This window comes from Pituophis catenifer, unplaced genomic scaffold, assembly GCF_029215685.1.
Source record: "Pituophis catenifer annectens isolate HBS135680 unplaced genomic scaffold, rPitCat1.0.hap2 SCAF_6, whole genome shotgun sequence".
Taxonomy (NCBI): Eukaryota; Metazoa; Chordata; class Lepidosauria; order Squamata; family Colubridae; genus Pituophis; species Pituophis catenifer.
Window position 1 is genome coordinate 69149690 of NW_027256886.1, and position 22389 is coordinate 69172078.

General features: G+C 39.9%; 1 protein-coding gene across 2 annotated transcripts in view; it reads left to right on the plus strand.

Moving 5' to 3' along the window:
- RNLS (renalase, FAD dependent amine oxidase) overlaps positions 1–8221 on the plus strand; it is a 121738-nt gene extending 113517 nt beyond the window's left edge. For both annotated transcript variants that reach the window (XM_070945360.1, XM_070945361.1), the window contains exon 7: positions 7956–8221. In XM_070945360.1, the coding sequence (XP_070801461.1) occupies positions 7956–8108 (153 nt within the window). In that variant the 3' untranslated portion in view covers positions 8109–8221. The remainder of the gene's footprint in view (positions 1–7955) is intronic.
- The last annotated feature ends 14168 nt before the right edge of the window (positions 8222–22389 follow it).

The window sequence follows — 22389 nt, forward strand, 5'->3', positions numbered from 1 at the left end:
GGTCTGCAAAAAAGTTAGTTTTTTTTAAAGAGTGCTTGAAGATACACAATATAAGAGTCACAGATATCTCCAAAAGGATATTATTTCTAACAGTAGATTCCACAACTGAGAACATCCATCTATCTTCTCAGTACCACTAAATAATTGCTTAATTGGTGGGGCCCACAGCTAACAAACTGTGTGGGATTGCATAAAATAGACAGACATTACAAGAATAGTCAGTCCTTCAGATATATGTGCCCTTTGCCATATATAATAATGAGCACCTTGAATTGCACCTGGAAACCAAACATTAACCACTGCAACTCACACAGCAGAGATGTTAAAATATAGACACAGCAAGGATTGTTCATCATTGCTTTTACATAGACCTAAACTGCAATCTAATAAGTGTTTCTTGAATGTCATATTTTTAGCCCTTATAGCTTAGTCCTGCCCACACTGAATTCTTCCCACACTGTCAGCAGACCTGCATGTGTTTTTTTTTCTCAGAACTTCACCAATCTGTTTTAGAACTAGCACAACTGAACCTAGAATCTTCTGCAGGCAAAACATGTGCTTCATGTGGGGGACAGCTGAGTTAACGCTGCTTCAAACATCTTTAAATTTAATTAAAGTTGTAGTCACAGTGCATGTTTGTGTGTGGATAGTGATTGTTTTTTTTTTTTTAAAGATGTGCAGCTAATGAGAAGGGCATAAAAAAAATTTTGTCCAAATGACAGCAAGAATGAAAAAAGTTGATTTCTACATCCAGGATTCAAATGATCTCAACAATGTAATGCGGTGTCTTCTTTTTTACATTTAAGCAAATAACAACACCCATTGTAGTCCACTCTTTCTTTGTCCAAAAGTGAATGCTTCAGTCACTTGGGCAGTGCAAATCATCCATGTAGTTGGGAGTAAATACGCTGGCTTGTCATGGACTCAGGACTAGCTGATTTAGTGGGGGAATCCAGCTGTTAGAATGTTGAACAGGGGGAAAGGTCTCAAGATCTTGGAATTTTGTGCCACGCTATGCAAGTCTTTCTCAGAATTTCAGAGATGATTGATTGATTGATTGATTGATTGATTGATTGATTTTGTGCCATCGAGTTAGTGTCAACTCATAGAGACCACATAGATTTTCTCCATAACAATCTGTCCCTAAATTGGTCTTTCGGGTCTTCCAACGATGCATCCATTACTATTATAACTGAATTTAACAACAACAACAAAAACAGAGTTGGAAGGGACCTTGGAGGTCTTCTAGTCCAATCCCCTGCCTAAGCAGGAGAACCTAAACTATTCTGGACAAATGGCTGTCCAATCTTTTCTTAATCTCCAATGATGGAGCACCCACAACTTTTGAAGGCAGCCTATTCCACTGGTTAATTGTTCTCACTGTCAGGAAATTTCTCCTTAGTTCTAGGTTGATTCTGTCCTTGATTAGTTTTCATTGATTGCTTCTAGTCCTGTATTTTGGTGCTTTGGAAAATAGGTTGTGGCAGCCCCTCAAATATTGGAACACTTCTCCAAATATCCACTATGATGCTGATTGTCTTCTTCTTCTCTTTACTTCTACTTTTCTCAACCTTCCCTAGGCCTAGACAACTTTGCATAATGTGTCTAAAGCTAATTGCAGCCTAAGAGATCACAAATACGTATATGTCTTTAATTTCAATGCATGGTTGAAGATAATAATCCTGTAGCATTTTGTGTATATATTAGATGTATATCCTACTTTTCATTCAGGAGCATTCCTCCTACTACTATTTTTTCCACCCAGCAACAACAATTCTGTGGGGTAGGTAAGGTTAGGAGAGAAAAATTGGCCTAAGCACCTAGGGTACCTCTGTGGTGATGATGGGCTTGAACCTCATTGTGTTCTGGCATTAGAGTAATAAGAATGAATAGTGAATTGTACTAGGGCAATAACCTAAATAACAACTAAAATATGTTTATAGTTTTATAATTGATTCTGCCTTCTGTAATAATAACTATTGTAAAATTCTGCTGCTGTTGCTAATCAACACAATTCTCTTAAGATCTTGCCTTTTTTTTATCCTTTGGCCCTCAGACACACTTTTTCTGTTTGAAAGAGAAGCATCCAAACCTTTTGACTATTGAAATGGAAAATCTCTTCCTTTAACAAACCGGCTGATTCATCAGCACATAGCCAATCCTGACTGATCTTGAAATGTTAAATGAATTGGAGTTGGTTATTACTTTGACTGGAGTCTACACCATAGGGAACAATGGGAGTCACCCTTCTTAAGAGAAGACAATTACTCTAGCAAATCACTAATGAATTGTTACCAAGAGAACAAGAAGTCATCCGGAGCTAAGACCAACCCAAGGGAGACTTTACCATTTCTCCTTTTAGCAACAAAGGAAGCCCCAGGTTCTTGGGGCTGCTGCCAGCTCTTCCCAGAATCTGATAAGAATGAAGAGTTATGTGAACAGCAACACTCAGAGGAATAGGGGAAAGTTCTGTTCATGTCATAGAAGTCAGTGACGACTTATAAACGGTAGTAGCAACAAATATTGATAGCCCTTCTTCATATTAATAGAAATTATAAATGTCAAGTTATGTCTTTTTTTCCCCAAATTCAAACATAGTCCAAAAGTAAAGCAGAACTAAGAAGACAAGTTATTTACAAAATGAGATATCATTATTTTGCCAGTGGTGGGCTAAACTTCACAACACAGAGTTCCGAACTTAAGTGTGCACACATACACAAAAAGAGAAGTAAGCATAGGATGGAGGATACCTAACCTGATTGTTGTATATGTAAGCAGGATTGTAGGTCTACCACAAGCTGAACATTAAAGCATGATATGGTTGCAAAAGAAAATGTAATTGCAGCCTTCAATTAGTAGAATCATGTTTTCCAAGTCAGAAGAAGTAAGAATACCAAATTAATCTTCATTGGTTAGACCTTATCTGGAGTTCTGGGTCTGTTTCAAGGCATTTGACTATTGAGGATATAGGAAGGGATGTCAGAACAAGGTTCTACAAAAGGAAGAATTTGGGTTTTTATTATAGGAAAAAAAGCAGATGGAGTAGGGAAGGACGTAATATGATTGTTTCCATAAGGAAAAAATATACTTTTTGAGGTTGTAGAAAGCAACACTACATTTATTGGATTTAAGTCACGTTGAGCTAAGAATGAATGGATGATGCATGGATATCGACTGAATGCAACGGTGATTAGTATAAAACAAGGATCTGCAGTGGTTTAGATCAGGGGTCCCCAACACCCAGGCCATGGCCCACCTCTGGGCTGTGAACCGTTCAAAACCAGGCAGTGGGAGTGGCAGGTGAGCATGCACACATGGGCATCCTCACTTGCGCGAGCAGTGGGCAAGTGTGTGTGCGCTCTCTATTTGCACAAGTGGGCACAAGTATATACCGCTTGCGCAAATGGAGTTGTGCACACGTTTCCCTGCCACTCACGTGGAACCATCTTCTTCCTACCCCTCCCCCCAATCTGATACGCAGAGCCGGAAAGGTTGGGAAACTCTGGTTTCTCTGATTAGAGAAAATGAGCGAAAATCACATTGCAAAACAAATACTGTGTGGAGGAAGTTGAAATGAGTTGAAAGAAAGGGGATGTCTAAAAAAAGTTGTGGTTGGATGGAGTCAGTGAGATTTTGGAAAAGAGAGAGGAGAACTGTACAGAATAAGCAATGCATGAAGCAGGATATGTAAGTATAAATAAATAAATAAATAAATAATAAATAAATAAATAAATAAATAAATAAATAAATAAATAAATAAATAAATAATTTATTTCTATACCGCCCTTCTCCCGAAGGACTCAGGGCGGTGTACAGCCTATTAAAAGCACAAAGACAGACATCAGTTAAAAATAATTAAAATTATTACATAATTTTGGCTCAGATTTAAAACTCCAAAAATTTTAGACACTCAATTTAAAAATCATTATATTGATAACCCAGCTTGGCAGAACAGCAGGGTCTTGAGGGCACAGCAAAATACATGGAGATCAGAGATCTTACGCATTTCCGGGGCAGTTCATTCCACAGGGCAGGGGCTCCCACAGAGAAGGCCCTCCCCCTGGGTGTCACCAGCCGACATAACTTGGCTGATGACTCCCTGAGGGAGCGAACTGGCCGATGAGAGCTGTTGGTGGCAGAAGTCAGTCTCGAAGGTACCCGGGTCCTATGCCATGGAGCGCTTTAAAGGTGGTAACCAACACCTTGAATCGCACCCGGAAGACCACTGGGAGCCAGTGCAGCTTGCGCAGGAGGGGTGTCACGTGGGCACAATGGGTTGCACCCATAACCACCCATGCAGCCGCATTCTGGACCAGCTGGAGCCTCCGAGTGCTCTTCAAGGGGAGCCCCATGTAGAGAGCATTACAATAGTCCAGCCAGGAGGTGACAAGGACGTGAGTGACCGTGCGCAAGGCGTCCCGGTCCAGAAAGGGCTGCAACTGGCGAATCAGGCGAACCTGATAAAAAGCCCCCCTGGCCACGGCCGTCATATGCTCTTTTAAAGACAGCCGTGCGTCCAGGAGGACGCCCAGATTGCGAGCCCTCTCTGTGGGGGGCAGAGATTCACCCCCAATAGTCAGCGATAGCACCAGCACCAGGTTTTGTGGCTCCCGGTGTTTTCTTTTCTGTGGGAAACGGGTCCAAATGGCTCTTTGAGTATTTAAGGTTGCAGACCCCTGATCTAAGTCAAATGTTCCCAACCTACAGGCCACAAGCCACTACCAGGCTGTGGTCTGTTCTGAACTAGGCGGCTGGCCAGCACTTGCGCAGCTCAACTTGCACATGCCAGCCTGCCGCTTCTGCAGGCTGGTTCCTCTTTCCCCCCAACCCACCAGGCCACCAAACCATAAAGGTTGGGGACCACTGGTCTAAATAGAACCAGAGGAAACAGGAAATGGACACCGCTGTTGTGAGTAGACAAAAGGGTCAGTCAACAGAGCTACGGTGGGAAGCAGCCTGGAAAAAATGAAAGAAATAGGCTGCGCACAGCTGCATGAGCTTGGAAAGATTAGAAGAAAATCAGTGCGAGATTGGATAAGTAAATCTGTTGCTTTGCTTTTGGGTTTGAATGTTTATATCTAAGATGATTCCCATTTGATTGATGGAGTTATTTGCAATGTTTGCTTACCCACAAAAAAGGGGCAGAAGAGACTGTTATGCTACACTTGAGCAGCAAAGGGACAGAGTGGTATAAGGAAAGCTGACGTTAAGGGAAAGGATTATTGGGTTGGTGTTTGCCTGCCCTTTCAGCTGCAGTCAATTTTGCTGGAGAGATTTCTGTAACATTCCCACTATTTGGTAAGCATCTGCCTAGTGAGAGATAAACTATTTGCTTATCACTCCTTTGATCTCTTTCAGTGCCTTTGATAAGAGATCATCAACGCTTTTGCCCTGTTGACATTAATCTGTGAATCTGTCCTCTTTAAAAGCCCAAATTCCATATCTGTAAACATGTAAACAGCTATTTCCAGTTGCATCAGCAATAATGGCCATCTATGTTCTTTTTTATTTATACTGTACTCTTCCTTCTATAAACAGGCCAGTTGATGCTGAAAGGAATCTGCTCCCCTCCTTTCCCAGCAAAATTAATTCAAAGAAGAAAAAAACATGTCACACGTCTATTTTGCTTGGAATAAGGCAGTGCCATTTCTCATTATTTAGACCATTCTTTTAGTGTGAGTTACAAAGTAAAGAATGTACGTCCTTTGAGTTTGGACTCTGTACTTCCCCTTCTTGTGGATTGCAACATGTTCTTTGCTGCCACTGTTCCTTCCTATTGCTTCTTCCCCTTCCCCCTCCCCAATTTCTTTCTTAAATAATGCTGAATGTACAACTTTGCACAGTGGGAATAAAGCAAATGGGGAGGGAGAACTGGAGACCGATTTCTGGGCTTACAAAATTATTGACGTGGTCCTATATTTTTCTAAAAAGCACTCACTTCCCTCTGTCTTTTTGTTAAGTGACTTGGAAGAGGCAGATACATTCAGGAAAATTCGTCAAGTTGTAATGTAATAAGATATTATCTTCACAAAAGATTTTCTGACATCCAACCAACTTAAGACACCAAGGACCTGTGCTCCCTGGATCAATGAGGGAGTTAATATATTGTGGGAACACCAAAGAGGTCAATTTATGCAATGGTATGTAGGAATGACCTTGGGAGACCAGGCAAAGAGTTGCTGCCTAGGAAGATGCTACCAGATAAGAGGGAGCATAACCCACAACTGCATAGTGGGTGGAGCAAGAGCTCACAAAGGACACCCCCCACCCCCCCACCCCAAGTTATCAGGCTGCAAAAGTGATGGCAGGAGAACAGTACTTTCGGACTTGTAAGATTTTGTTAACATAGCTTCAAAATAAAATAGAATTAGCTTATCTGGTCATGTTTCCTGTCTGATTTATCTGGTAAGGTTGATATCAATTTTGCAAATCTGAAAATATAATTCTTCCACTTATCACTTTTGTAGCCCAATAACTTAGGGAGAGTTCCCCCTCACCCCCAGCCTCTTGCTCCACCTACTATACAACTGTGGGCTATGCTTCCTCTTATCTAACTGTTTCCTAGACAGTATCTCTTTACCTGGTCTCCCAAGGTCATTCCCACTTATCCTTACAATTTACCCCCCTCCAAATTTAACCCAAATGGAATCAGTCATGCCTATTCAATCAAGTTAGTCAAGTCATGGTAGCACTGGTGCTCAGACGGTTAATCTATTTTGCATAACTAGTTCTCCAAGAAAAACAGCTGAAGGCCATTACAAAACTTCCTGCCAAAGTTAGACCATTGTAGAACACACCTCCCAAGGATAAATGAGCTTCAATGGCCAAACTATGCCTTCTGCTGCTTGCCTGGTCAATGGACTAGTGAAGTCCTAAAGCCTTGTCAGTGTTTCCTAGCAGTTCATAGAAGAGTTCATAGAATTCTGGAAGTGAAGAAAGTCCATTCTCCAGTTAGACATTCACCAAATATTATTTCCTCCAATACCACAACTAGGAACCAATAAGTCAAACTTTTGTTGCCCGTCCTACAAATGTATTCTGTATCCTGTTGGGGGAATTCAGCTCTTGGGACAAAGAAAATGTTAAAGATAGGTTTTTGAAAGGGATGCTGATTAAGTTGCTATTACAGTACAGCTATCCAAAGTTTCATCTTGGTTTCATCACTATAAAAACATGCAGAACTTTCTCACTGTATCTGCTTAATATTACCAACATCCTGCTGAGAAAGGTATTTCCATCCCTTCACTTGCAGGCCACACCTGTGGCTAATGGGAAGGAAGATTTTGTAAGCCTCCTGTTGCACAGTGACTCTGTCCTTGTGGGCTAGTTAGGTGGAGACATTATTCACTATGCTTGTCACTGCCACTTAGAATAAGATTAGGATCAAATTATTGATGGTAGGTTAATTCAAGGGCTTGGATCTCGAATGGTTGAATTATCTTCTTGCAGATTTATTTCCAAATGATAGTAGCTTGCTGCTTTGTCATCATTTACACTCAAAAATTATTTTTTAGGTTCTTTATCACAGCCCTGGCTTTATCTTGTTTTAATCTAGTTGTATGTATTGTTCTTTTTATTGACACATTTTCCTTTATTGTTGTTTTCTTTTATTGTATTCTATGCATTTGGTTATGATCTTTGTTTACAACAGTAAAACTTGCTTTATTTTATAAGTAAAGTACTTTATTAATACTTCACTATATTAACCATACTATATTAAATGACACACTTTAGCTTTATTTTAATTAGCCAAGATTATCTACTTGCTGTTCTTGGCCTACACAATGCCCAAAGCATGGCAAAACATGAAGCATGAGATATTTGTTCTCATAGACATTATTAAAACTAAAGCTATTACTTACAGCTACTATATTTCCTTGAAATACCTCTTACCTGAATTTTACACTACTAAGTGTAATTAGTAGCTTCTCATTCTTGTATGTATTCTATTACAGGTTACAGAAGCTTTCTCTGGAAGTCCAGGACAAATTACTCTTCACGCAAAACCTTTTCTCATCTGTGGAGGTGATGGATTTGTTCATTCCAATTTAGACGGGTGCATAGATTCAGCCATAAGTGTTGTGAAGGTTTTAAAGGCCAGTTTGTAGGATTTTCATTGTTTTCTCTCCGAATGTCAGTTTGTTTTTATGATGAGTTATACATTGATATACCAATGAATAGGCGATTGACATACCAGTCCTCTGTTTTAAAAAAAAATAAAGTATGGAAGTCTTGAAATGTCACACAGATTTATTGCAAGAGAAGTGGATGTTGCTTATTTATTAGCCCTTCCATGAAGGCACTAATGTGATAGCGTTTCTGGCTTCACGGCGTGTCTGGGTTATATGAAGAATGGATGTATTCCTCCCTGGTTACCCCCTTAAATTGCTGAAAATCTCATAGTGAAATTTTGTTCACTATGTGAACAAAAGGGAAAGAATCTTAGCTTATTTCCTTAATTATTGCAAGCCCAAACCTACAAAAGGAACTACTGTGGTGGCTTTCCCATTCATATTCACATGATAAGATTGCCATTCTGGATATTTTTTATTTATTTTATTTATACACACACACATACACACACACACACACACACACACACACATAATGTAGAAACCACCCATCTCCCTCACAGAATGACTCTGTTTGGTTGTGAAGTCTTGAAAAATGTAAGAATGATTTGATGTTACTTTTCTACAGACAAGCAGGATGCATTGCTTTTCTACACAATTACATGAGAAACTCACAGAAGCTATATTATCTAATCGTGGAAGAATGGGAAATGTTTAGAATGGGTGTAATTATTTTCCTGGGTATAAGACAACAACGAAAGCCTCTCAAGAGTCCATTGTGAACTCTGATTTTCACAAAATTTGTAAGAGAAAGAAAATGCCTCCCAATGCTGTCAATTGCATTTCAAATGACTACCTGTCCTTCTTTTCCCACAATGAGCAAAATAGGTCTTACCTCCTAATACGTGTGCAAAGATTGTGCTCCAATTTCTTTCTGATAGGGATAAAAAAAATGTGTCATTGTCAGTCCTATAAATGGGTCAGCCTTAAAATCTCTCTGCTGTACAGATGAAAGAATTAAGAGGATAGAAAAGAATTCTAAGTAGATTTGTGTCTCTCGCAAGAAATGTGTTTCACTTGAATTTGTTACCTTGTAGTATTAACTGTCATATATTTTCCTTTTATTTGGGTTGCCAAAACTACTAATTTAAACTAATTTAAACGGCTGAAGAGTGAATGCAAGGCATTTCCAAGAACTCAGTGGTTTTTGACAAGATAATTGTGTGTTTCAAACAACAATTTCCAAGGAGCTCCAAGATTTTCAAGTGGTCAGAGACTACCATGGAAAAGAGAAAGTAGCTAACTCTGTAACACTAAATTTTCTGATTTCCACGAATGCTAGGTTACAACTTGTAAGCATCCCCAGAAAGTGTGAATATAATCAGGATGAAGAATCACTGTATTTCAGCATCTGGCCTCACTATGGTAATCTCTGCTCTTAGCATAGTAATTGAGCCTTAAGCTGAAAATCCCAGTATAAGTCTCATTCATTGAACTGCAATTGTAAATCTAGTTTGAAAGCAAGGGGAGAAAGTGGTCTTGTTTAGGGCTGTGGTTCTGAACAATATTCTTTTATCCATATCAAAAAATCAGAATCTTTTTAGGTCCTTATTATTTTTTTTAAAAAGCATGTTGTGTTCAACCGAGAAGTGGAGTGGATCATTCTCTAATGCAGAATAAATAGTGAGGCCAGGCTTTGTCAGTGTAAAACTTTACGATGCCTCGTTGGGAAAGCTCAATTAACAAACTGTCAACCCACATGTCCTGTTCAGGTGCTGAGGATGACAAATGATCACAAGTGACCAGTATTTTTTTCCCCACCTTGAATGTTTTCCGCAGGCAGAAAATTACCTTTTCCCATCTGCCTTGCCCCCCACACAATTTTTTTAAAAAAGGAGTAAAACAATGGTATTTTAATAAGATGCGTTGTTCAGACCAGCATTTGCAAGATGATCAGTGACCTGGGCAGACAAAGATCACACAGGGGAAAAGAAAATTAAATCTTTTCTTGGTATTTGCAGAGAAAGATTATTTATCAGATGCCAGTCTCTCATTTCATTCTTTCTAGATGCAGAGAGCTAAGCACTAAACTTCCAGACAAAGTCAGTGATTCATCACATACTACTGAGAGACTTCAATTAGCAGTTAATTGAAAATCACTCCAATTCAGTTTTGTGTCTTCTACACTTTCCATCCATTTATTCCCTTCTTACACACTACCACAAAACAGTCATCGTGTCTCTCATCAGCGTTTTCAAAGGAATCTGTTCAGCTGCTGGTTGAATATATGGAACAATATAGAATTGCCTGGTATTCGTCCATCCATTGTTGCTCATAACAATGTGTTCTTTAGAAATAAAAATTTGGAATGGAGAAAAGTCCAGCCGTTTATTATAGATGGAATCGAAAGCTATTGTATCTCCTTTGCCTAAACCGGCACATCTCAAATGCCAGCAACAAGAGAGATTCTGAGAAAATTCCCAACAACGGCTGGATCCAGTATTGGATTCTCTATTGGGCAGAAATATGAAAGTACACTTTCAATCTTCTAAGCACTCTGTTTAAAAAGATACTCAATTCCCCTTGGAATCTTCAATTTATTGCAATACCTGTGAAAGCTTCTTCAAGTGTCTCTGTCTGGCCAGTGGTAGTTGTTCCACATTGGGACTGTAATGCATAATGCTTCTTGTCACATGAATTATCCCTCTCCCTTGAAAATTTCTACAATACACCAGACATATGTCTTATCTGACATTGATGCAAACACATTTTAAAAAGCAGCAGCCAGAAGGCTAACTTTGCCCACACAAGCTATTTGATTTTCCATTAGGTTTTGAGAAAAGAAATATATTGCCAGATGGCTAAAAAAAAATTGCCGTTTTCAAACAGTTCCATTCCCCAAAACGTGGGACTATGTCTTTTACATATTAATGCATGTTCACATTTCTTGCTGCTAATCTTTACAGAGCTGAACTGAAACATCATTATCTGAGATTGGAGTGGGGGCAATTGGTTTGTGATTTAAAGGATATAAAGTTATTAGTTTTGTTCTTATGTTCTTCTGTAGTCTTTGGGGGCCACAGCTGCTGCTGATTGGCTCATGTTTCCCTTCTCAGTCATTCTCTTCCTTAGTTTAACTGGTAATTCAGGAGATACAGTCAACTTAAAAACGTCTTTTGAGAGCGCTGGCAGATCTGAACGATCAGTAAAGTACTTTGCTTCTACAATTTTCTGCTTCATTGCATTGTTTGGGACTGTTGGATAGGCTTTTGCTTCCTGGAAGACAACTTCCAGAAATATCCTTAATGAAGATATAGAAATGAACTAGAAACCTTTTCTCTCCTATTAAAAAATATTACCGGTATATGAAGTACCATATCTTAGTTTCCATTTCTCATTTCCAACCCTAAAATTACTCGCTGATTAATCTTTCCAGCTGCTTTAGTTTCAAACTCAAGCTCAGTTCCTTTATTAATGTTATTATAATTTATTAAGAGCGTGATTAGATCTTTGATTCTTTCTTTTGCTCTTCTGTCTATTTTAATGATCTGTGTTCGTAAAGTTATTAATCAGGTTTATAAAGTGATTATTCACCGACTTCTTTTCTTTCAAATGAGTTCTTTAGTAGAGAAAGAGTGCATTTCTTTGCCAATATTATTATTTCAATCAAATGGATCTCAAAAGCATTTTTGGAAAGGACATTAATTTGATTTCTCCCAAGAAAATTGTCCACGATTATTATATGAAGGATAAAATCGGCATTATTTTGGATCTTTGGTATAGATATTGCAGAGATATTAGTCTTGGACGCAGTCTTCCATGAAAGACTTCTTTTAAACGTAGCGGTTCTGGTGTCAGGCCCAGGGGAAATCAGGAGATTCATGCAGTTCAAATGAATAAAAAGATATATTGCCTAAACTCTCTACAAGAACTACTAGCGGTCAAGGGAAATGACTGTGAATTAAGAAGGCATTCAAGTTGGGCTGGACTTAGATCTCTTTTGGGCACATAGAAATACATGACTGATGACATATTTGACCCCTCCCTCGGACTTAGTCTGCTCATCTATACCTGGCATAGTTAAGAGCTGGCTGCAGTTACAGAAATCTTAACTGATAAGAAGTATGAACAGGAATAAATTTATTGTTTTCTTAGTAAATTGACATGGATCGAAACAACAAAGAACCTTACTTTAAAAACGGCTATCTAAAATTGGAAATAAATAGGATGGCTGCAAATGTTGTGCATTAAAGTTGGTAAATTGCTCTAAAACAAATTGGGTAGAAGTGGGGAAGAAAGTTACATCACTATATATAACTTTATCCTTGCATTGAATACCATTGCCTATTTTATTGCCAGTTTGGAGATGATTCAATGCAAGAGTAAAATTATATGTGGTGATGTAACTTACTTCCTCACCCTTACCCAATTTATATGCATACTAATAATTTGTATTAGGTAGCCAGGTAACATCTGTGAACATTGCTATAAATTCTGAGAGTTGAACTTGCCACAAGATGGGGTAATGAACCATTGATTCTTACATCCTTAAAGGGGAGTAAGCCATATTTAGGAAGAATGAACCATTGTACTAATTTTTTTTTAAATTTGATTTATATGCCACCCTTCTCCGGAGACTCAGGGCAGCTTACAATGCGCTAAGCAATAGCCTTCATTCTTTTGTATAATTATACAAAGTCAGCTTATTGCCCCCACAACTGGGTCCTCAATTTACCTACCTTAGAAAGGATGGAAGGCTGAGTCAACCTTGAGCCTTGGCGAGATTCGAACCTGCAGTAATTGCAGGCAGCTGGTCTTAATAACCAGCTTAATAACAGGGTGCCTTAGATCACTGTACTACCAAGGTATAATACCAATTGGAACCCTAGATTCAGTGGTAGGATGACTCCAGATGCCAATTGTTGGAGAACAACCAGAGAAAAATACTTACAGTAACAGTAACAGAGTTGGAAGGGACTTCGGAGGTCATTTAGTCCAACCCCCTGCTCACGTAGGAGACCTGTACTAGGGATTCAAACCGCCAAACTGCCAACCTTTCTCATCGACAAGCTCAATGTCTTAGCCACTGAGCCACCTAGTCAGGCAAGCTTTTATGCTTTGTTTTTAGGTTTCCTTGGGAGATCCGTTTCTAGTTATTTTGGGACACAAGTTGCTGGACTTTTTTTCTAATGATCTAAAAGAGCTTCCTGGGGTTCACGTGGATCCTCCAAAAGTTGTGACTTGCTTTATATCCTTTTCTGGTGAAGAGTGTGTTCACATTAGTGCATCAACAGATAACAGTTCCTCAGCTTAAAAGAAGTCAAGGTTGAAACAATATTGAGAGTAGTGGAGTAAATTATATCTGATTCCTCCCTACATTTGCTTTTCGGTTAATGTATTGTGCAACTCCGATCGATCTGTAACATCTCTAGGTTCCTTCTGGTGTAACATCCAAGAACCATTGATCCACTCCACACTGATCTATATTGGTCCCTTCCCATTCTTCATTTTTTTCTTCCTTTTTTATTTGCCTTACTGTACTAATCATCCATTTATGGTTTATAAAGAACTGAAAATCTTTTTCCATACTAACTCATTTTTTCAGGTCTGTTACAGGAATACAACACAAATGCATACCCCAGTAGCACCACTTGTTGAATTGATCATTCATTTGTAGTAAGGGAAGAAAGGCTACATTTTAGCTTTATTAAATTAATTAGTTACATCTTAATTCGTGTATAGTTCCTGTGGGCTATAATTATTAAACAGAATAATATTAAGAAACATGTTTAGAAAGAGGTATAGTATATGTATTCCACATTGAGAGTATCAAGATAAGCTGAATGGATTTGTTTCTTTGCTGGAAACAACTAATCAACCAATACTGTGAAATCAGTTTGAATCTTGTTGCTTTAGGTTAAGTAGGTTTGTTAATTTGAAATATCTAAAATAGGCCCACAGTCTTTCCATATGTATTTTTCAGGGCAGTTGTTTTCCTCCAAAATACCTTTCACTGTTTTATCTTCCAGGTTTACTTTAGGTGGCATTTCAGTGGCAATCTTGTCCTTCCCAAATTGTTCTGCTTCTCTTAAATTTTTGCAGGACGTTAATTAACAAGTGCATGTATTTCCTAACAGCAAAAATTAACCTCAGAAGTTCCTGTTTGAAAACTGCACTATAGAATGACGCATTCTCCATAATTGTAAGTGGTAACCTCATAAACCAGAAGTGAAAATACTGAACTGAAGAAGTGAAAATGATTTAATTAACCATATTGTTGGGCGAATTAAAGAACAGTGATTACATTTAGTGGATCAGTTGGTCCTGAAGGAGGAAAAAAAAGATCTTCCTGAACATTTTAGCTTAGAACTGAAATCTTTATGGCAGCCAATAATTGACTTTTCTTTTTCTTTTATTCTAAGCCAGCTTCTGGTATTATTATTTTTTTGCTGAAACCCAGAAACATGGATGATACTGCTTGCAGATACTGTCCTAGGATTGTATGAATTAGATAATAATTGTTGCCTAACCCATTAGATTTATGCTAATTAAAATGTAATCAAAGAAATATTTACTGAGTGCTTCTGGCTGATGCTGGGGTACCCCCTTCCTTCTGATTCTTGATATCCATGGAGATTCTCAGTCATCCAGATCATGGTTGTCCCAAAGGTGCTTTTTCAAAAGGCAAAAGGCAATTGGACTTTGTTGCTTCTCATCCAACCGTCATAAATATGGGTCAGTTTCCAAGCATGTGAATTTTGATCATGTGACTGGGGATGCTGCAACTGTTGTAAGTATGAAAAATGGTCATAAAAGCCAGTGGTGAAATCCTGCCAGTTCTGTCCAGCTTGTGGGAGCCAGCAGCGCCGGTGGCGCGAGGTTTGGTGAACTGATAACGGCGGCAGCACGAGGCTCTGCCCACCCGCCCGGACATTGTTACTTCCTGGTTTTTAACCCTCTGCGCATGCACAAAGCTTTCTTCGCAGAGGGTCAAAAATTGGACGTGACGATGGCGCGCGTGCATCTGAAACAGTAGGGAAGGTAAGTAGATTTCACCCCTGATAAGAGCTGTAGTGGCACAGTGGTTAGAGTGCAGTACTGCAGGCTACTTCTATTGACCGCCAGCTTCCTGCAATTTGGCAGTTCAAATCTCACCAGGCTCAAGGTTGACTCAGCCTTCCATCCTTCTGAGGTGGGTAAAATGAGGACCCAGATTGTTGCAGGCGATAGGCTGACTTGGTAAACCACTTAGAGAGGGCTGTAAAGTGGTATATAAGTCTTAAGCGCTATTGCTATAAGTCATTGTTTTCAGTGGCGTTGGAACTTGGTCACTAAACAAATGGTTTTAAGTCAAGGCCTGCCTGTACAATGTCCAGTCCTAAAGCACAGAGAAGTTGTTTGTGAAAATGAGGGGAACTGCTTCCTTTCTGTTACTCATCATTCAAGGTGGTCAACTCACAGTTTGGAAGAAATTCCAAGACCAGAGGTGAGAGTTCCTTCTGCTACAATTGGAAGTTTCTTGCTCCAGCTGACTACTTCCCTGCCCCTGTAGCCTCTCTCAAGCTTCCATTTGTTTTCCATGAGAACCACATGGATGTGACCAAGGATCACCAGATCCTGAGCTTTACTTTACACTATTATTGAAGCTTGCAAAAAAAAAAAAAAAGATTGGTGCAGGGACCTCCACCATATCAGCAGTCAAGTCATCTTAATTCTATAACTGGGCCATTTTCAGCTATTTTAACTCTGTAGCCTCTCCTTGTTTTCTGCCTGCTTGAAGTAGCTGTCAGGCCTAGAAGCCATCTTTGCTTTGAATCTTCAGGCCTGTCACATTTAGTGCTGTGGGAAACTGGGAGGAGGGACTGTATAGAGCAGGGGAGATATATAGTCATAACAACATTCCTTTCTCTGAGAGTCAAGGACATCTTGCCCTGCACCTGGAGGGGTGTGACTGAGAGGCATCTCCAGTTGGGACAGTGATTGATCGGGCCATGTGATGGACATGTGGATGCTAGGCAGGGACTTGGACTTTCCTATGGGTGGGGAAAACCTGGAAGCTTTCAGATTCGGGTTATCCCAGATGTGCCAATATGACATCTCTAATAAAATGGAACTTTGAGGAACTTCTGGCCTCAGAGTCTTCTTTCGTGGGGTGTTACTTGGAACCCTGACAGTAGCATAATAATGGAAAAGGAAGATTAAAAAACTAAATAAATTTGTGTGTCCTGAGAACAACTGCTAATGACTCAGCTCCTTTTAAGTTTCCTTTTTTGTTTTTCTCACTTCATTCCATTTGTGTTGCAACCAAACAGGGCATTAGGAGGAAGGACACAAAACGTTCTAAAGAAGACAGGTGGAATTGGGCAAGTTTCTCAGGTTCTCACACACACACACACACACACACACACACACATACACATACACAGAGAGGGGGGGGCACCAGCATGCACGCACCATTTCTGTAGGAGTACTTTTGTTGGAGGGTGTTTTCCCCACCCAAAAATCACATGCTGACAAGGGAGGGCAGCAAAGTCCATAGAGTAAAACAATGCCTAGGACTAGCATGAGTGTAACATAAATAACCAGGATTGTGCCATTCAGCGCAGATTTTTTCCCCCTGTTGATTCAAGAATGGGATGGAGGGCTCTTAAATTCCATAGTCTGGAAAGGTCTATAAGGAAAAGGCCACAGCCAGAGGACATTGGCTGCTGGCAGGGTTTGGTGACACCACGCTAGGAGGCTGAATGCATCTTATTCTTTTAATCTTGGCCCAGATTGAAAAGCAATTGAAAAGAGGGAATTCAATAGATTGAGAAGAGGCAATAGAAATGTGCAACTTCGGTTATTAAAGGAGATGGGGAGGGAAATTCTACAGAAACGTAGCCACGGGAAAGCTGAATTGAATGGTTAAAAATGGCTGGATCATACCAATCAACGAAGTTAACTTTCCTGGTTTTTCTAGCCCTCCAAGTCCCTGCCTAACTTCTTCCACATTACTTGGACAATTGCATTTCGGGAGGGGGGGGTGGAAGCCACATTGTGAATTAGTAGAGTCATGGGTGCTTTCGTAATTTAATGAGTTTTTAACCCTTTATGCAACACTTAAAAGTGTTTCGACAGTCGTTGCTTCTTCCCTTCCTCTGCTTGCCTCATAGACACGCCGTTTGGCTTTCCCACGATCTCTTTCCTTCCTTTCCTTCTCAATGCATTTACCTCTTCCTCTCTTACCCCATGCCCATCCTGTTCTCTTCTTCCTTTCTTGAAACTTCTGCTGGAAGGAGGGCAACAAGGGCAAGGGCGTAGGATAGATAGAAGAGACTGTATTGAGAAAAGGAATGGCTGGTGCATGTGAAGGCAGAATAAGTTAGTTTTATACATGGGTACCTTACTTTACAGGCATATTAGTTTTAATCGATAATTACTTATTCAGTTTGAAATGAGTTTTGCCTTGGCCCTGCCTGCCTTCTTTTGCAATGCGGCTCCTGGCAGATATATTTATATTAGTGGAAATATAACAGAAAGGGGAATGTCATGGCTGCACATTTATTTGGGAAGACTAGTCAGGATTTAGTTTAGCTGAAACTGGCAGCTATAGATTGATATGATGGAGAATTTGTCGTTGTGCAGGATGTGTGTGTGTACAATTTTTTTTAATCTGCTCTTCCTTTGCTGGTGGTGGATCTTCCTAAATTTAGGATCAACTTTCTTTCATGTGAATTTGGTATAAGAGTTAAAATGCGGCTAAAAAGTGGTTGTTAATCTATGGAGATTCTCAGTCATCCAGGTCATCGTTGTCCCAAAGGTGCTTTTTCACAAGGCAACTGGACTTTCTTTGTTTTTCCTTGAAGACATTTTGCTTCTCATCCATGAAGCTTCTTCAGCTCTGCCTGGATGGTGGAGAATGGAAGGATGCAGCCAAGAAGGTTCCACACTCATTTGCACTACTCAGGTGACCTTGACGACTCAGATGAACCTCCAGGTGGCCTCAATGACTAAAAGAATGCAAATGACCAGCTGTCTTCAAGGAGTATAAATCCTTCCATTCCCCACCATCCAGTCAGAGCTGAAGAAGCTTCTTAGATGAGAAGCGAAACGTCTTCGAAGAAAAACCAGAAAGTCCAGTTCCCTTTTGAAAAAGCACTTTTGGGATAACTGGTTATTAGGTTTCCGTCTCTACCAGAAATCTTGGTGGACAAGAGATTCCGACAATGCACGGGGCTCAGCTGCAATGCCTCATATTGCACAATGCTGAATTTCAACCTCTGTGTTAGGAGCCAAGCTTGAAAAAAGATCAGGACTGATAATATACCCCCATCTCTTTAATAGAGATAAGCCAACCAAATGTATATACCCACGCACAGATAATTGTATTGCTATTATAGATCTATCCCGGAGCCTTCTCCATCACAGCCCATCAAACTGGGAAAGTAACAGAAGCTGATGAACCCCCCTTGATAAGCTGTATAGGGTTATTAGTCAATTAATGTGGGGAAATGGATTTTCGTATCGTCACAAAAGAAAATCGAAATAACGTTGAATCAACCCACCCAGCCTCCCAACATGGGAGGATTAATGCTAAAAGCCATTTTCTGCAAGCACAGATGTTACCTTCACCCTTTTGTATTCCATACCCCTCCTACACCTTTTAGGCATCCTTCTGTATTACTGCACAGAATACACCAGAGAAACAGTAATGCATGTGATGAAGGGAACATCAGATGTCGTTTAGATTTAGATTTACTGTTTATTAGCTTTGTTCTACAAGCCAGGGCCCAAAGTGCCATACAGTTAAAAAACAAACAAAAACCGCTCAAACGTTGTTAAAATGAAAAATGAGAGGGGAAAAAATATTATAAATCCTAATGTTAAGAGCATGGTTAAATGTTTTACAGCTGCAAAGCAGGTAGGCAAAAATAAAAAAATAATAACCCCAAAACCTCTCATTAGACTAAACAAAAACCCTCCTCTTTAACAAATTATCTAAAATTTAACATCACAGCAGCCCCCCCCCCCCCCCCGTATCTTTTTTTCAGAATAGGGGGAAAGAATCATACCATTTTGCTGTAACTACTGCTGAATATGAATTTCAGAAGCATCAGTAGTAGTTCTTTAATTCCCATTATTACAGAACAGTGTTTCTCAACCTTGGCAGTTTGAAGACGTGTGGCCTTCAACTCCCAAGTCCACACGTCTTCAAACTGCCAAGGTTGAGAAACTCTGTTCTAGAAGGATCTGCTTCCATTGAGTTCCATTAACCTAAGACCTGGAGTTGCTTTCTGCCTTCCATTCCTTGTAGAAAAGAGAGACTGTGTTTGGCTCTCATGCTTTCTTTTAACCATGAGAGTGCATCCATCAATAATGTACTCAAAACGGCAGCTTATGTTGATAAAAGAAATTTTAAAAAGGAAAAAAATGGGTTAGGCCAATGCAAGCAAAAGCACAGAGGTTTATTTGCTTAAGTCCAAAATCGGCGAGGGGGGTGGAATGGAATTCCTTAAGCCCAGCTACAGCCAACATCTGTAAAGCAGAATTGACCTCCACATCTGTGCCCAAAGATTTTGTATGAGCACAAGGGTGGGCATGTGCATCTGTGTTCATCTCTCTTACTGTGGGAAAATAAACTTAACTTTTAGTCATTCTGTACTTCAGACCGTTCAGCTGATCAGCAGAACGTTGTGGTAAACCGCAGCTGAGCTTCAACTATCTTTTTTAGAACATTGTTCCGGTGAGGCTGGTGGGCACCCAGTTGCATCACCTGCTTTTCACTCCCAGTGCCTTCCTTCCTCATCTTTTTTTTTTTCTTCTTTGTCGTCTTCACATCATTGCCAGAACTCCTTGCGCAGTTCCTGGCTCTTGCAATAAATGCTCTTAGTTGTTTTATACCGCTTCACAGTGCTTTACAGCCCTCTCTATAAGCAGTTTACAGAGTCAGCATATTGCCACCAATAATTTGGGTCCTCGTTTAACCCACCTCGGAAGGATGGAAGGCTGAGTCCAGCTTGAGCCTGGTGAGATTTGAACTGCCAAATTGCAGGCAGTCAGCAGAAGTAGCCTGCAGTACTGCACTCTAACCACTGTGCCACCATGGCTCAATAGGACTGCAAATAGCGAAGAAGGGCACCTAACACAATCTGGTTTGTCAAATGAAAGGAAGATAAGCAAAAATATACAAACGTTCATTTGGGAATACGGAGAAAAATAATCATTTGAGCAGAATTTGGGGGAAAAAAATACGTATAAATGCTGTTCTTACCTGCTAGGGCCATAGCAGCAAGGAAAGCATACCCAAAATGCAAGCATTCTTGCTTCTTGAGACACAACTGAGTTGAGGCCTACAATACAAAGACCTACTTTGATTATTCAACTATGGCCAAATGATCACAATCACAATAATTTTGCCACAATTCTTCCAGAGGGACAGTAACTTTTTCACACACTATAATGTGCATTCATGGATCATATGGAAACGCCAGTAAGGTGCCAGGCTACAAAGTGGGAGACTGAGTTCTAGTCCTGCCTTAGCCATGAAAGCTAGCTGGACCAGTCATTTCTCTTTTGGCCCAACCCACTTCACAAGGTTGTTGTGGGGAAAATAGGAGAAAAAAAAAGTGTGTTGGATATGTTCACCACCCTGGGTTAGTTGTAAAAATAATAAAGGCAGAATACAAATAATAAATAGATGTGCACTTCTATTTTGCATAACTGGTGCAATTCAAATTAAAAATGGAAGGAAAAACTTGAGAGATCAGATTTTTGAGATTCGATTTTAATGATCTCCCCCATAGATCTTGTACAATCATAAGAGAGAGAGAGAGAGAGAGAGAATGAATAAGATTGCTGAGATTTACTGAGGATTCTGTAATTTTTGCTTGAAACCAGACTCCGCTGATTTCATCAAGAGTTGCTTTCAAGGCCAGACTCATTATGTTCCCATTCATGCAATTAGTAATTGCATAATTGCTTAAAGTAAACATCAGATACGGGAGCTGGATGAAGACACCAATATGCCAAAACGTCACACTACTCTATCTCCAATGTGGAGCTGAGCCTACCTGCTTTTCACACAAACAAAAGGGGGGAAATGTCCAGTTTGACCCTAAATAAGCACATTTGTGGCAGGATGTACATCTTCTGAAACTTCAAGCACCTGAGTAAAAGATGCTACAGATAGGTTGTTTGCACGCAATGTCATAACCAACATTTTAAAGTTTAAACTAAAGCAGATCCACTCTGGATTATCTTGTTGCCTGACATAGAAAACCTCACTACCACCTGTTGGTTATGGCTGCTAGTTAACAGAAGACTTGCAACCAAGTTCATAAACATATATTCCCAGACTGACTTATGGAGGCCAAACTATATGGGACATTTATCATGTAATGGTCCCCACCCCCACCCCCCAAAAAATAACTATTTTAGAGGTTCCTAAACTGGATCAGGAAGGAGGCGTTTTTACCTCTTTAATTGCAGCTGTTTTATTTAAAATTGCTCCTACCCACCAGGATTTGCTATTCACAATGTAGATGATAGAGATAGATGGTAGGTAGGTAGAGAGATAGATGAAAATACAACCTAGCTTGATTTTTACATGTGCGCCCAATATAAGCCCTACTTCCAAAATAAGCCCTAATTAAGACCCGCCCACTCCAGGGTGCACAGGTAAAAATTAAGCTAAGGTGGGGATGGAGGGGTGGAGCTGCCCTACTTACCTCTCTAATTGCAGCTGTTTTACTTAAAATTGTTCCTACCCACCAGGACTTGCTGTTCACAATGGGGAAGGGATTATCCTACCCTTGGCCTTCCTATTGGTTTAGAAGTTAATTTAGGCAAGATTGGCTCAGCTACATCATGATATGTTGGAAAATTGCCTTGGAAAACCTAAGTTAAGGACTACCTGTAGATGATAGATAGATAAAGATATATATAGAGATGATACAGACAGACAGACGGATAGATATCAGTTCTCTGAACGTTACCTTGGTAAAAGATACCAAGTAAAGTACTACCAACCTTGTCATAGACTCTCAGCAGCCTTCAGTATAGCCCAATCCCCACATCATAGTAGCCTTTAGACAATCTTCCCCAACTTGGCAATTTCTGGATATATTGGACTTTTAACCCGCATAATTCCCAACCAGTATGAGCCAACCCTTTCCCCATATCTATATGATAGGCATTATCCTCTACAATGTGCCTTGAAATGAGACGCACCACCTGCAAAAACTACTGATCCAAACTGCAGGTGGGGTATGGGAGCAAAGAAGTTAATGCCCCTCTCCCCTTAACTATGATCCTCGTGAATTCAGGCCGTCTGAAA